The 16874-nt window shown below is 41.6% G+C and overlaps 1 protein-coding gene across 1 annotated transcript in view; it reads right to left on the reverse strand.

Moving 5' to 3' along the window:
* Positions 1 to 7112: 7112 nt before the first annotated feature.
* Positions 7113 to 16874, reverse strand: part of HAL (histidine ammonia-lyase) — a 36873-nt gene continuing 27111 nt past the window's right edge. Inside the window, exons 17-20 of the mRNA XM_043968650.1 lie at positions 14086 to 14220; positions 11646 to 11754; positions 11348 to 11417; positions 7113 to 8202 (exon numbers count right to left, since the gene is read on the reverse strand). Coding sequence (XP_043824585.1) covers positions 8041 to 8202; positions 11348 to 11417; positions 11646 to 11754; positions 14086 to 14220 — 476 coding nt within the window. The 3' untranslated portion in view covers positions 7113 to 8040. The remainder of the gene's footprint in view (positions 8203 to 11347; positions 11418 to 11645; positions 11755 to 14085; positions 14221 to 16874) is intronic.

Consider the following 16874-nt stretch of genomic DNA (forward strand, 5'->3'; position numbering starts at 1 on the left):
GTTGGACCAGATGACCCCTGAAATCCCTGTTATTACTAGGTCCATGATCCTATGGATATTTTCAAAGAAAGCAGTTTAATTTTCAATACCATGCAGTAATAGAAACTGGATTAACAAAGTCCTTAGGGGGCCTGATTTAATAAAAAGATAAGAATTTTTTTGGAATTAGTATATTAATTTGCATTTAAATGAGTGTTTTATACGTCTCTAATACACTCATTATGAGGATGTTTTATAATAGTTTTCTAGACTTGCATCTTATCCTTTTCAGTTGTAAACTCTGTGATGCCAAGAACCATGTCTTAGGAAAAATTTGTAGGTGGTACAGCAGGTAGGGCTCTGGACCTGGAGTCAGGTTGATCTGAGTTCAAATCTGACCTTAGACACTTCCTAGCTGTGTGACCTTGGGCAAGTAATTTAACCTGGTTTGCCTTCATTTCCTCATCTGTAAAATGAGCGAGAAGAAAACAGCAAACTACTTCAGTATCTTTGCAAAGCAAACCCTGAAAGAGGTCACAAAGAGTCAGAAATGACTGAAACAACTGAATGACAACAACAAAGTGAGCAATATGAGGAATTTGGAGGAAATTGACAAAATGTATATGAAAGGATGCAGAAGGAAATAATTAAAAACCAAAAGAATATTCTAGAAATTGATTATAACAATGTGAATAAAAAGATTGCAGGGAAGGGGGACAGAAGGGAGGGAGGGAGAAAAATCTGGAATCTAAAATCTTACAAAAATGAATGTTGAAAACTATCTTTAAATGTAATTGGAAAAAAATACAATACTATTTAAAAAAAGAAGCAGCACCCTTTATATGCATACACAGACAAAAAATAAAAAGATTGCAAAACGGAACCTGAACCTTGGGTAACAACTGGTAACTTGGGTAACTTCTGGTTACAGAAAAACAGCTCATGAAACACACCCTCTCTTATCATGGGAGAGAGGTGAGGGGCTATCAGGGCAGAATGGTGCATATGTTGTTAGATGCAGTCAGTGCTGCTCATTTTAGTTTATTTTACTTTGTCATAACGGATGACTCATTGTGGAGTGTGGATATTTCCAGAAAAAAAGTGTGATATAAAAAAGAAGGCACAAATGAAATTGATTGATTTGTAAAAAACAGGTTTAAAAAAAATCAAATCTGGGTCACCACCACCCCCCGCCCCCACTATATATTCCTTATTAGAGACAGAACCTGCTTTGCCAAGAATTAAGTTTCTATATCAATGGCAATGGCCAAAACTAATCAGTTGGCTCCTAGGTCATGGTTGGGCTTATTAAATGGTACATGGATTCCTGTTACTAACAGAAATTAAAAAAAAAATAGTAATGAGCAGTGCTAGCATTAATTCCTGAGAGATTCAGCTCTTTTATCTTTTACTTTCAGTATATACAATAGGTCAAAAAGTAAAATCTATTTTAAAGTGGACACAATCTTATTGTTTTCCCTCCAGAGAAGTCTCTATTTATTCCAATATTTCCTCAAATGTTCTCAGTTACTTGAATTTTATGTAACCTATAACTATTGGGGGGGTTGACATATGCAAAATGTTCTTCTTTCCTAACCTCAGGGAGTTTATAATCTAGGGAGGATGTCAAGATTAGCATAATAAACACTGACTTTAATGCTTCTAAAATGTATGATTTGCTCAATGTGAGATTTTCTCTCTACCAATTCCGATTACAATCTCTTTATGACTTAGTAAATGGTCTTAGCAATCATTAAGGGACCAAAAAAACTTATCGCCTTGTGGCCAATCTGGTGACAAACCTCTCCCAAATGATCTGGGCTATTCCTAGACAATAGATACAAAGTCTCAATCACTGGATCCATACTCAAACCTTCCCTGGCTTGTCAGGTCCTACCAGAGCTGGTTGGTATTCAGTTGGCGTAGCCTCTGAGAACCCAGGCTCACTTCCATGCCAACATAAGACAACCCATAATAAGTGAAAGAACAATGGAAGAGGGTATATATTTAAGGGCTAACTTAGGTGTTGACCATTACCTTCTATTTATTGTCCAGTCGTTTCCAACTCTTCATGACCCCATTTGAGGTTTTCTTGACAAAGATACTGAAGTGCTTTTCCATTTCCTTCTCCAGCTCATTTTATGGATGACAAAACTGAGGCAAATAGGGCTAAATGACTTGCCCAGGGTCACACTGCTAGTAAGTATCTGAGGCCGGATTTGAACTCAACAAGATGAGTCTTCCTATATGTTTAACATGATTGTAATGTATATCCTATATCAGAATGTTAGCTGGCCTTGGGAGGGGGGAGGGAAGGGAGGGGGTGAGAAAAATTTGGAAGTTAAAATAGGGAATGTTGAAAAATATCTCTACATGTAATTTGAAAAAAAAATAAAGATCTGGTAAAATGGGAAAAAAAAGATGAGTCTTCCTGACTCCACTCTTGGCACTCTGTGCACCATGGCACTGCCAAGCTGCCCTACCTTTTGTCAATGGTTGTCTTTTTAAAGGCATCATAAGGGGCAGCTAGGTGGCGCTATAGTGGATAAAGCACCAGCCCTGGATTCAGGAGGACCTGAATTCAAATTCAGCCACAGACACTTGACACTTACTAGCTGTGTGACCCTGGGCAAGTCACTTAACCCTCATTGCCCTGAAAAAAAAAATAAAAGGCATGATAGATTTAGACCAAAAGGATCCTTTGAGGTCATCTAGTATAACCCCTCATTTTCCAGGCAGGAAACTGAAGACCATAGAGATTTAGTACGCAAATCATCTTAGAAGGGAAACCATCAGAACAATTATCAACAACCATTTATTAAGCACCTACTATGTGCCAGCCACTGGGGATATAAAGACAAAGTATGAAACATTCCCTGCCTTTGGAGGACCCACAGTCCACCAAGGGAAAGGACACATATCTAATAAACCTGCCTCTCTCTGTCTCTATCTCTGTCTCTCTTTCATTCTGGAAAAATACAATTTAATGATACTAAGTTATCAACAGCTTAGCATGAATGAATTTTATTGGTGCTTTTTTCCATGATGAAAACCTGATATCTGGTGGAGTACAGACTGAACGAGCACAGAAGGGGAGGAAATGAGTTTCTAAGACAAAATTCTCCTATTTTACAATTTCTGCTTAAAGTTAGCCCTGCAAATGTGATTATTCTGAAAGGCAATGATCTTAAAAAAAAAAAAGTCAGGGAAGTTCTGAAACTGTTTAGCTGAAGGGATGACTGGAATGGTCTGATGTGGGTGTAAGACATGTACCCTGGGGATAAAGATACACCCTGACTGTCAGCTGACATCTAGATCCTGCCAGTTGCCACAGGTGAGCATACCATTGGGCAACCCTTTCAAAGGGACCTCGATCACTTGCCAATTCTTTTTGATAATACCTACTTCTCTCTTTATAACATCTCTCATATATTTCCCCTTCTCTCCTGACACTGCCCATACCCCCTCATCACCTCAGACCTGGATTACTGCAGCAGCCTGCTGGTTGGTCACCCTGACTCAGGTCTGTCCCCATTTCAGTCCATCCTTCACTCAGCTTTTCCTAAAGCATGGGACTGATCACATCACTCCCCTCTCCCCCCATTAAATAAACCACAGAGGCTTCCTATTGCTTCTGGGATCAAATATAAAATCATTGATTTGGCTTTTAAAGTCTGTCAGAACCTTCTTCTACTTTTCCAGTCTCTTTATACCTTACTCCTTATGGCTTACCCATACTCTTAGATCCAGTGACAATGTGCTGCTTGCTGCTCCTTGTCCATGATACTCCATTACCAGACTCTTGGCATTCTCACTGGCTGTCTCCCTGGTTTGGAATTCTCTCCTTCCTCATGTCTGCTTCCTGGCATGCCTGGTTTCCTTCTGGTCTCAGGTAAAACTCCAGCTTCTCCAATAAGCTTTTCCCAATCACCCTTAATGTTAGTTCCTTCCATCTGAGATGATCTCCAATCAAATCTCTTTCTCTCTCTCTCTCTCTCTCTCTCTCTCTCTCTCTCTCTCTCTCTCTCCATCTAACCATCCATCTAACCATCCATCTGCCCATGCATGCATGCATGCATCCATCCAACCACCCAATCCATCCATCCAACCACCCAATCCATCCATCCATCCATCCATCCATCCATCCATCCATCCATCCATCCATCCATCCATCCATCCATCCATCTTTCTACCTACCTACCTACCTACCATCTATCTATCTTTCTGACTGAAATGACTTAACAACAAAAAGTAGGAAATGAGGCTAAAAGTGTGGGGTGGGGCCAGATCATGGAGGACTCTTGAATATAATACTGAGTTTCACTTATATTTGGCAGTCTGTAGAAGTCACTGAAAGATTCTGATCTGTGGAGTAGCATTTAGAACTGTTCCTTGGGAAGATTGCTGTTCAGTTGTATCTGACTTTTCATGACCCGAACTGGCAATGATACTGAAGTAATTTCTTTCTCATTTTACAGATGAGGAAACTGAGACAAACAGGAATAAGTGACTCTCCCAAGGTCACACAGCTAGCAAGTGTCTGAGGCCAGATTTGAACTCATGAGGATGAGTCTTCCTGATTCCAAGCCCAGTGCTCTATTCACTGTGCCACTGAGCTATCTTAGGATGTTTACCACTGATGGTAAAATTAGGGTTGAGTAGAAGGGGAAGACTGGGGCCTGAGAGACCATTAGAAAGTTATGGAGTGGGGCAGCTAGGTGGCGCAGTGGATAAAGTACTGGCCCTGGATTCAGGAGGACCTGAGTTCAAATCTGGCCTCAGACACTTGACACTAGCTGTGTGACCCTGTGCAAGTCACTTGACCCCAATTGCCTTACCAAAAAAACAAACAAACAAACAAAAAAACATCAACCCAAAGTTATGGAGATAATCTAATTAAGCAGAATAGTTGCAGTGAAAATGGAGAGAAAAGGATAAATGGGAGAGCCACTTTGTCAGGCTAGGGAGATGGGGATTGAGAGATGAAGATGGGAGGATCATTGGCTATAGAATTATCCATGATGACTTGGGTCCTCTGAATTAGAATATGACCATAAACTTTGACATCTCCACAAGAAGGGAACATTTTGAACAATAAGAGGTTTCGTTCCTTTGCTAGGTTTTGTGGGAGGGACGCTGTTTGTAACTGGATAAAGTTCATATCTACCCTGTGTTTGTTTATCTTGGCAAATAAAGAGATGAAAAAAGTCATACTTAGAGAGAACTGTGTCTCCTCTGTGCAAACAATCCTTCTCCCAGCACATTTTTTGTTGACTGAATTGCTTTAATCTCTTTGGACAGTGTTTCCCCAGGTCTGCCTTTACCTTCCCTGTAAACATTTTCTGACCTAAAGGGTGAAAATTTGCCTCAATTATGCAATGTCCCAACGGACCAACATTTGGCTGCTAACAACCGTTGTGCAATCTGGGGGTTGTTTTTGTCTTGGAATGAAAGTATCAGTAAGCTTAAAGTTGGAAAGGCCTCTATAGGTAATGGGGTGGAACTCCTTTATTTTACAGATGAAGAAAAGTGTGATTCCATAGCAGTTGGGGTTGGTGTCAGAGGCGATGGGGAGGGGGAGGGCGTCTGACTCCAATATCATGGCTCCTGACTCGACCAATTATAGCAGCATTATTTTCTTTGGTTGAAAATCATTCCATTTATGCATCAATGGAAGAGGGGAAATGTATCTATTTGGATTAGACCACTTCAAAGACTCCTTCTGAGCCATAGATTTTGTGACTCTATAATTGGATTCTGTGACCCTCACCCTTGCACTTCTGGTCAGGCAGGGCTACCCTTATAATTTTTCAGGGAGTCTTTGATCCTTTTTTTGACCTGGTCCCTGCCCACCAAAGCTTAAACAACCTTCTTGAGTAACACATTCCATTGTCTACAGGGATATCCAACTTTTTCTCAGGAAGAAAAAGTTATCTTTGATTTCTCTATATCCTCAAGATTATTCTGGAGTGGAGAGTGAGGTTAGGCAGGAGAAGGAGCAAGATGGACTGGAAATTAATGACCAGAAAATGCCATATTGACAGTGTAAGCCATTGACAGTGAGTGGCTCAGTTAGCTCCCCTCCCTATTGAAAATCACAGTCGGGGAGGGGGAGAGAATTCAAGATGGTGGCAAATAGCTTGGAAACTAAGTTATTAAATTTTCATGATAGACCGGTAGAAGTTAACCAACTTATTTGGGACTCTGCCTCTGTCATAAAGATCTCACCAAAATCTAACCTAAATCTTTTTTTCTTTCAATTTAAAAATATTTTTTTCTTATTGGTAGTGGTTGTGATCAGAAGGGGAGGGTGTCTTATATATATGTATATATATATATATATATATTTACATTTAGATATAGATATAGTTGAGTCTCTGTCAATGACTCAATTGCTCTGTGATCTTTAAGATGTATATGCCAAGACTCAACTTTATGAGTTCAAATCTGGCCTCAGGCACTTACTAGCTGTGTGACCCTGTGTAAGCCACTTCACCTGTTTACGTGTTTGCCTCAGTTTTCTGATCTGTAAAATGAGCTGGAGAAGAAAATGGCAAACCACTCTAGTATCTCTGCCAAGAAAATCCCAAATAGGGTCAGAAAATGTCAGACACACCTGAAATGACTGAACACCAATATATGCGAATTTCTTTCCTTCCTTCCTTCCTTCCTTCCTTCCTTCCTTCCTTCCTTCCTTCCTTCCTTCCTTCTTTCTTTCTTTCTCTTTCTTTCTTTCTTCTTCCTTCCTTTCTTTCTCTTTCTTTCTTCTTCCTTCCTTTCTTCCTTTCTTTTCCTTTCTTTTCCTTCCTTCCTTCCTTTCTATCTATCATCCCCCTCTAGCTATCTACACACATATATGTATACAGTCAGTTCTGCTATATCCAACCTTTACATATGCATTCCTAAAAATCACTGTACTCTGTAAACTAGAGTAATAAAAACCACAGAGCTTATGGAGAAAATGGGGTTAGGGCACAAGACTCAAAAGTCTCTCTCTCTCTCTCACTCTCTCACTCTCTCTCTCTCTTTCTATCATATACATACACACACACACACACACACACACACACACACAATTCCAACCAGTTGGATAAGTTGGCTTTGCTATTGGTCAAAAAAACATATTTCTGTCCTTTTGGGGGAAAGATAGTGTTATTTATTTTGTATGTTTCTTGTATTTATTTATTAGTACATATATTGCATCCCTTCAGTAGAATGTAAGCTTCTTGAAGACAGGGACTGGTTTTGTATTTCTCATGCCTAACACTGGAATATAGTTGGTGCTTATTAAATGTTAAGTGGTTGATAAAGCTTAGTTATTTCAGACTTGAACTCACTGTATATTTGCTAAGAACAGAAGAGCTCTCTAACCTTAGTTATTCCTTAAGTTTTTGGTAGTAAACTTTTCCCCAGTGTCAAGAATTAATTACTGAATATTTTTCATAAGAACAGAATGTATTTGTGAAATTTACATCAAATCTATGAGACATGAAGTTAAGAAAAAACTGACCAAATATCCTAGTAGGGTGAGCAATGTAGACAGACCAACCATATTTCCAAATCCTTTACCCATCTCAACTCTTTTTCAAGACTGATTTTTTTTTTCTGAGCTTAGTTTTTGGCCTGGTCTTCAAAACCACATGTCAACTTGTAGATGGGTTGTGATTTTTAGGTAGCTAGGTGACTAAAATGATGGGCTTGGAGTTAAGAAGACCTGAATTCAAATTATGCCTCAGACACCAGCTGTGTGACCCTGGGTAAGTCTCTTAACTTCTCTATGCCTCAGTTTCCTCATCTGTAAAATGAGGGGGTTAGACTAAAGGGAACTTCCAGGTTTAAATCTATGATCCTGAGATTTACATCTTTTATCTATAAGTAACAAACCACATATCCTTGAAGGACAGTATCTATCTACAGTGATCAATCTAATTAGAAATTTCTGTGACTACCATGTGTCTCTGAACCACATAGCTAGTCTGACAGCAAATAAATCAGATAGTATTGAGAGAGAATAGTGTTGGTCTGTAATCCGTTTGATCTATGGTGAGAATGAGTGACCCATTACAGATCTTCAGTTTCAGGGTGTTCATCTATAGCATCTGTTTTCTTGCGCAGTGAGTCCAGTGAAAATGCAGTGGGAGACACGGGCCTGGATTCTTGGAAGAGTTCTTGCTCCTGCTCCATTCTGTACTTTTCAATATAAGGTGCAGCAACTTCCCAAACCTGGGAGGGACAGGAAAGACAAAGACAAAATCACAACACTGAAATGCACTTCATTTTGTAAACCTTGTTGAAAGCCAACTACCTCTAGAGTTAGAACAACAAGTGACTGGAAATTTAACAAGTAATGGCTTATGGTTATCTTGAGGTTTTTAATCCCCCCATTTCACTCATAGCATTCATTAATATTCACTATATTAATGTCTCTTAAAACACAAGTCCAAAAGAATTTTAACATAAAAAATAAATGTGAAAATATTTAAATGTGTTTAAGATGTCATTTACTCATTCATTGAGCATTTATTAAATATCTACCATGGATAAGATGCTAGGGAGGAAAAGATAAAATTTTTTAAAATAGTCCCTACCTTCACAGAACTTACATTCTATTGTGAGGAGTCAAAAATCACACAGATAGGCAAATACAAGGGAGCGAGTACAAGCAATAAAAGGAGTTCAGAAAAGATTTCTTGAGGGGAGGTAGTTAAATTGAACCTTGAAGGAAGCTAAAGATGCTAAGGAGTGTAGGTGAGGAGAAACATGAAATCTGGGGAACAGCCAGCAGGCCAGTTTGGGTAGAGTATAGGGAAGTAACATGTAAAAAGACAGGAAAAGGAGACTGAAGCCAGACTGAAATGTCAGTCTGATGAAGCAGTTCCTGGTGTCATAATGCATAGTGTACTGGGCTGGAGTTAGGAAGACTTGGGTTCAAATCTGTGTGACCCTGGGCAAGTAATTTAACTTCTGCTTGCCTCAGTTTCCTCACCTGTAAAACAGGGATAATATTAGCATCTACCTTATAGGGTTGTTATGAGGAGAAAAAGGAGACAGTATTTATAAAGTGCTTAGCATGGTGCTTGGTGCACAGTAGGCGCTGTGGAATGTTTATTCCTTTCCCTTCCCTGGTCTGAAAACCTGAGTTTGAATCTTACCTCAGACACTCCCAAGTTATGTGACCCTGGCCAAGTCACCTAACCACTCTGGGCCTCAGTTTCCTCCTAAGTAAAAGGAGGAGGTTGGACTTGCTGGCCTATGTGATTGCTTTCAGTTCCAAATCTATAATTCTATGATTTCAGTTAAATTCAAGAAACAGTCATTAAGTGTACAGCATCATGCTAGGTGGGCAGGTAGATGGTGTTGGGCCTGCTGTCAGAAGGACCTGAATTCAAACCTGACCTTAGACACATACTAGCTGTGTGACCCTAGACAAGTCACTCAATCCTGTTTGCCTCCGTTTCTTCATTTGTAAAATGAGCTGGAGAAGGGAATGACAAATCACTCCAGTTTCTCACCAAGAAAACCCCAAATGGGGTCACGGAGAGTTGGACACAATTAAAACAACTCAACAACAAACATATATTTATCTCATTGGTGTCTCACCACAATCCTCTGAGACAAATATTGTTTTTAATCCCCGTTTTGCAGAGGAGGAAAATGAAGGGGAGTGAAGTTAAGTCTTACCCAGATGCACACAGCGAGTAAGTATCTGAGGAAGTTTTTGAACCCAGATCTTTTTGACTCCAAGTCCAATGCCTTATCTGCTGTGCCACTATGTATGGTTCATATGGATACGGGAAAAGTCCAAAATACTCATTCTTGTTCATCCCCTTTCTTGACTACAATAAAGGAGCATCCTTGGAATCAGGAAGTGTGGGGTTCAAGTTCTATCTCTAGCATAACATAGCCCAACCATAGACAAGTCATTTGACCTCTTGAGTACCTAAGTTGACTCTCTAAGACTATAAATTACAAAGGTGCTACATTGGTGCGGTAAACCTCAAACAGAAATTGATCCTTCTGGGCCACATACTGGGCCACTTAGAAAATTACAAATTAACATTATCTATGTTGTATTGTATTTTTGTTTATTTTGTGAAGCATTTCCCAATTACATTTTAGTCTGGTTCAACCAGAGTTTGACACGTCTTTCCTACACCAATGAAATTACTGGTTCAGACCAAAAAACCCTAAAAGTACTAAAAGGACAACTCTAGGCAACTCTCAAGTTGGTTTGTTGCTCTACTTTTTTTTTTAATTTATTTTTGTGAGGCAATTGGGGTTAAGTGACTTGCCCAGGGTCACACAGCTAGTGTTAAGTGTCTGAGGCCGGATTCGAACTCAGGTACTCCTGACTCCAGGGCCGGTGCTCTATCCACTGAGCCACCTAGCTGCCCCTTGTTGCTCTACTTTAAAGAAAAACAGGCTGAGTGAGGGAATGCTGGACCCTCTCTCCATTTCATCTTCTCCCCATGGAGATTTGTTCTTTGCCTTGACTGAAAACATATAGAGTTGATGAGGCACTTTCTTCATAGTTAGCCCTGGGAAATTGTTAGTTTAAGTACTGCTACCACCCCCTAACTTCCTCCATCTTATAGATGAGACACCTATGCTTAAGGGACTTACCCAAGGTCACACAGCTAAGTAATTGAGCTGGTACTCATGCCTAGGTCTCCTGACTTCAAGTCTGGGGCTATTCCCACTATATACAATGGTACTTTTCATGATTAATCCACATTGAATGCACCAAACCAGTAACTTGCCAAATGGTTCCTCAGTGACCAAGGAACATTCATGCAGTGTCCAAATATCACTTAATCCCTTCCAGCGAGGAGTCAACGCTTAGGAAGAATGTGGCAATGTTATCGACAGTGGTGCCATTTTGCTTTCTCGTAATGACTGAGACCAATGCTGTGTAGTAGAAGGTCTCTGGATGTGATGTCAGATGTACTGGGATCAAGTCACACTTACTACATGTGTGACCTTGGGAAGTCACTTTCCATCCCTAGGTCTCAGTCTCCTCATCTGTAAAAACGAGGGAGGGGGATAGAGTAACATGACCTCCAAGGTCCCTTCTGGTTCTAAAGCTATGATCTAAGTCACTTCTTGGCTAACCTGGGCTTCCAGGTCCTTCCTCATCTGTAGAACAAAGGAGTTGGCCCAGATGAGCCAGCTCTATGACCAATCGGTGAGGCCAAACTGGAGACCTTACTTTTTTTTTTTTTAGTGAGACAATTGGGGTTAAGTGACTTGCCCAGGGTCACACAGCTAGTAAGTGTTAAGTGTCTGCGGCCGGATTTGAACTCAGGTCCTCCTGACTCCAGGGCCGGTGCTCTATCCACTGCGCCACCTAGCTACCCCGAGACCTTACCTTTTGATCCACAAGCAGCCGATGAGTTGCTTCAATGTCTGGGGCCATGAAACGATCTTTTATCCAAGGCCTAGAGAGAAGAAAGACCATGGCACGTTAATTGCGATAACAACAACAACAACAACAATAATAATAATAGGATCTTAATAGTACTCGAAGGTCGGCAAAGCACCGTACACATGTTATCTCATTTGGTCCTCTCAATAGCCTTGGGAGGAAGGTGAAACATTGGCCAAACATTAACTGTTGCCATAGTTGGTGGTTTTTAACCTCTGGGAAAGTGTTTGTTTGACTTTACCTTACAACAGAGCGCACAAGGTCGTAGACCTTCTCCAATGGAGTGGTTGTTTTGAGGGGGCGTAGAAACTCAATGCCCTGACAGGCAGCAAGGAGCTCAATGGCCAACACTAGAAGATAGAATTTTGGAGAGTGGGAGAGTGGTCTTCACAAAGCTTAACACCAAGGATATGCTGTTACATTTTTATAAAGACTGCAGTGGAGGTTCATCATTAGTCAAGTCAAGAAGTATTTATTAAGCATCTCCTATGTGCTTAAACCCTGTTTGCCTCAATCTCCTCATCTGTCAAATGAGCCAGAGAAGAAAATGGCAAAACGCTCCCAGTATCTCTGCCAAGAAAGCCCCAAATGGGACCACGAAGAGTCAGACACAACTGAAAATGACTGAACAACAGCAACGTCAACAACAATAACAACAACCATGTGCTGGGTACCGTGCTGAGTATTGCGGGTTCCAAGAAAAGCAAAAGCAGATGAATGCGGGGAGACAACATGCCAACAACTATATACAAACTAGACATATGCAGAATAAATTGGAGATAATCCCAGAGGGAGGGCACTAGCTTTAGAGAGGATCAGAAAGGCTTCTTTAGCTGAAACTTGAAGGCAGCCAGACATTTGACATTTCATACACTTCATTAGCCCAGTCTCTAGTAGCTGTGTGACCTTGAACAAGTTATCCCTCTCTGGGCTCCATCTGGAAAATGAGATACCCTTTATCTTTAATGTGTGTTGTCTCCATTTCCTCTTCCTTCATTAGATTGTGAGCTCTTTGAGGGCTGGGACTGTCTTTTTACTCATTGTATCCCCAGGGCTTAGCACAGTGCTCAGCATTCAGCAGGCACTTAATAAATGTTGATTAGATTGGATGTTCTACATAGGATAATGGGAGTCAGAGGTGAAGGGAACCTTAGAGAGCATAACTGTGGTTTAACCCTTTAAGTTTACAGATGATGAAGCTGAGAGCCAGAGAAAAGGATTTGGGATCATAGAGTCATAGATCTGGAGTTGGAGAAGGGCCTCCCGAACCGCCCCCCCCCCTTTTCACAGCTGAACAAAGTGCTGCCCAGAGAGGGTGAGGGATTTGCTCACAGACACCCAGCTAGTAAAGATATCTCAGAACAAAGTGGACCATGCTTCTTATTGTTTTAACCTACATTTCCCCACCCACATCTAAACAGTCTGAAAGGTAGTAGACAGAGAGTTATTTGGCCCTGAAGACCTGGGTTCCAGTCCTGTCTCTGACCCATGCTGGCTGTGTGACCCTAGGTCCTCTGGACATCTTTCTGAGACTATAAGATGCAGAGAAGGAGCCAATTTGCCCTAGTAGAGGGGGTTTCTTCCCCTGGGAGTTCCTGGTACCAATGAAATCACTGGTTCAGTCCTTAATATTCCTGACTATACAGTCAGATAAAGTAAAAGAATTGGGATAGTTACCTAGAAAGACCAAGCAGACCCCCCAGTCCCACCCCTCAGAGCTCACAGCTTTGCTCCTCTGCATTTATCCAATTTATTCAGTTGGAATTTGGAATCACCAATCAAGTCTAACTAGGAAGCACTTGATTCTTTCATAGCTGGTTGAGATGGAAGGAACATTGTATTAGGAGACAGGATGTCTACCCCTACCTAAGTCTATGACTTTCAACAAGACACAGGTACTCTCTGAGCTGCCCTCTCTTTGTCCACAAAATGAGGGTGTGGGATTGACTGATCTCCAGGGACCGTGACAACTTTACAATGATCTTGGGGTCTAGTCCCCTCACCTGAGCTATTCCATTTTATTTGACAGAGGAAAGAGGGAGAGGTAAAGGTGAGAATCCCTCTGGTCTGCATAGCTCAGGGTCACTGAGGGCTAGAGTTTAAGTGCCTTGTGGCACTTTCCCTTAGAAAATCAATTTGGGAGGGGCTGGAAAACTGGGGGATGATACTAAAAATAGGACCATATCCCAGATATTTCAAGAAAGCCAGTTATTCTGTCTGTATACGGCAAGAGGCTTTTTGGCATCCTGAAATCAAAGTTCAGTGAAAAGAATACATGTAAATTAATTCACATCTGCAATGATACCAGTCTTAATACACCTTTGGAAGAGTTAAAATATCTGACAATGGATTTGTAGAGCATCCAAACAAGAATCAACTGAATAGTAGATGCTTGCTCCTGGAAGGAAAGCTACGGCCAACCTGGACAGCGTACCAAACAGCAGAGACATCACCTTGCCAACAAAGGGCTGGTAGTCAAAGCTATGGTTTTTCTAGTTGTGACGTGTGGCTGTGAAAGGTGGAGTATAAGAAAAGCTGAGTGCCCCAGAATCGAGGCTTTTGAATTGTGGTCATGGAGAAGACTTTTGAGGGTCCCTTGACAACAATAATAGTAGCGAAATTACTGGGAATAACAGTCTGTTGAATGATTACTACAAAATCAGCAGCCTCGCTTGCATTACCTTGTTCCACATGTTCAATAACTCTGAGGGCTTTTCTCGCAGCCCACCCTCCCATGGACACATGATCTTCTGTAGCGGCACTGGTTGAGAGAGAATCCACAGAGGAGGGATGACACAGGGCTTTACTCTCTGAAACTGCAAAAGTCCAAGGTGAATAAATTAGACATCACTCACCCTGGGTGCCAGGTCAGGAGTCAGGTAGATCTGACTGTCAGACACTTCCTAGCTGTGTGACCCTGGGCAAGTCACTTAACTCTGTTTGCCTCAGTTTCCTTAAAATGAGCTGGAGGAGGAAATTGCAAACCCTAAAAAGGGGGTCACAACGAGTTGGACACGACTGAAATGACTGGACAACAACAGCAATATTCAATGAATGGCTCCTCCAGGAAGACTTCCCTGAGATCCCTGACCAGTAAGGATTTTTGCACTTCTCTGATACATTTATTGGAGCATCTGGGTGGCTCAGGAGATAGAACGCTGGGTCTGGAGTCAAGAAGACCTGATTTCAAATCCAGCCTCAGACATTTAGCTGCTGTATGACCCTGGGCAAGTCACTTAACCTCTCTTTGCCTTAATCCACTGGAGAAGGAAATGGCAAATCACTGCAGTATCTTTGCTATAAAAAACAAAACACAAACCAAACCAAAAAATCCCCCATGGATAGCACTGGTGTGGTATGGTTTATAGGATCACAAAGAGTTGGACAGGACTGAACAACAATGCATTTATAAGATAATGCTGCGTATTAGAGTTGTCATGGTACCTTATCCTCCTATGAGACTCCAAACTCCATGAGTACAGGGACTGAGTGTTTATCTAAACTTTGCATCTCCCCCAACACCTGGCCCAGTGCTCTTAAGTAAGAGCTTAATGAATGAAGGCTTATTAACCCTTATCCAATATTTTTGATAGCCTCTTTTTAAACACTCAATTGGTGATGAGAAAGTTGATGTGAAGAGAACTGAGTAGGCCATTCTGCTCAAAAATGTCTATTCCACTCTTTTTTTTTTTTTTGCAGGGCAATGAGGGTTAAGTGACTTGCCCAGGGTCACACAGCTAGTAAGTATCAAGTGTCTGAGGCTGGCTTTGAACTCAGGTCCTCCTGAATCCAGGGTCAGTGCTTTATCTACTGCACCACCTAGCTGCCCCCTTCCTCCACTCTTTATTGAAGTGCCTAATATTGAACAGTTAGGGATTCACTCCTTTGGGTCATCAAAGTTTTTCATCCCCAAGAAGTTCATAAAAATGCAGACATAAGATCAGAATAGATCTGGGGATTAAAGGGACGTCAGAAACCATCCCATCCAACCCCTTCGTTTAATAGAGAGAGGAACTGAGGCCCCAGTTGATGCAGTGGCCTATGGGCAGTGTCATAAATGGGATTTGGACTCAGGCTCAATGACTGCAGAGTCTGTGTTCTCTCTACACACTAGTAGAAATGAAACCAGGGCATTTCATAAGTGAGCAGGTATGTGGTTGATGTTGGGGTGTAAGATTATCAATTTTTCCTGAGTCTTTACAACTCATATATGGCCTTGTAACCAAAGCACAGGAGGAAAGCTTCAGTGACAGAAAACATGAAGCACGGGACAGGGCCTGAAGAATGGAAGAGAAGGGAATTTCCAGGATTGCCCCCAGAGGTAGGGCAGAAATTGGAATTAAGACTGGTGACTGTCAGCCCTAACAGTTGTCAGGAGGAATTCTCATTAACAACCTATCATGGGGGTAGGGGCAGCTAGGTGGCGCAGTGGATAAAGCACTGGCCTTGAATTCAGGAGGTCCTGAGTTCAGATTCGGCCTCAGACACTTGACACTTACTAGCTGTGTGACCCTGGGCAAGTCACTTAACCCTCATTGCCCCACAAAAAAACCAAAAAACCCAACCCATTGGAACATGCATTTTCTTGAGAACTCTACTATTTTTTGTTGACTCATTTGCAGGCATGACCAACTTTTCGTGACCCCATTCAGCAAAGATACAGAAATGGTTTGCCATTTCCTTTTCCAGTTCATTTTACAGATGAGGAAACCGAGGCAAACAGGGTGAAGTGGCTTGCCCAGGGTCACAAGCTAGAAAGTGACTAAGGTTGGATTTGAACTCAGGAAGATGAGACCTCCTGACTCCAAGCCCAGTGCTCTATCCACTGTACCACCTGGCTTCTAGGTAGGTCCACATAGCTTCTAGAGTTTCCAGATCAAGAAACTGAGACCTACAGGGCAGCGAGGTGGCGCAGTGGATAGAGCACTGGCCCTGGATTCAGGAGGGACCTGAGTTCAAATCCAGCCTCAGACACCTGACACTTACTAGCTGTGTGATCCTGGGCAAGTCACTTAACCCTCATTGCCCCGAGGGGGGAAAAAAAGCTCATCTGTCGCTTGATTTTCCATCAGCTGCTCTGCTTGGCTTTGACTGTACAAACAGCATGCCCCCACTTCAGGTACCTGCTGGTGTCCCATGCTCCTTTTCAGTTTCCTCTCTTGAACTGCCTTCCCTCATTAGATTATGAAATCCCTGAGGGCAGGAACTGTCTTGTTTTTCCTTATTTGTATCTCCGTTTCTTAGTGCTAAAGTGCTTAATAAATGTTTATTGAATTTAAGCAATTGTCTCCTCTTTTTGGATGCCATGAATAAAAAGAGGATGAATGTTTATAGGGCTGGGCTGAAAATGGAGGTAGGGATGGGTTTTGAGAGAGCTTGGTATTACATTCTCAGACAAAGCCTTGTAGAATCCCACCCATAAAATCCTGGAGTGGGAGAGAAGTCTTGGTAGACTAGGGCTATCCCACAC

This window comes from Dromiciops gliroides, chromosome 5, assembly GCF_019393635.1.
Source record: "Dromiciops gliroides isolate mDroGli1 chromosome 5, mDroGli1.pri, whole genome shotgun sequence".
In the NCBI taxonomy this organism is placed as follows: Eukaryota; Metazoa; Chordata; class Mammalia; order Microbiotheria; family Microbiotheriidae; genus Dromiciops; species Dromiciops gliroides.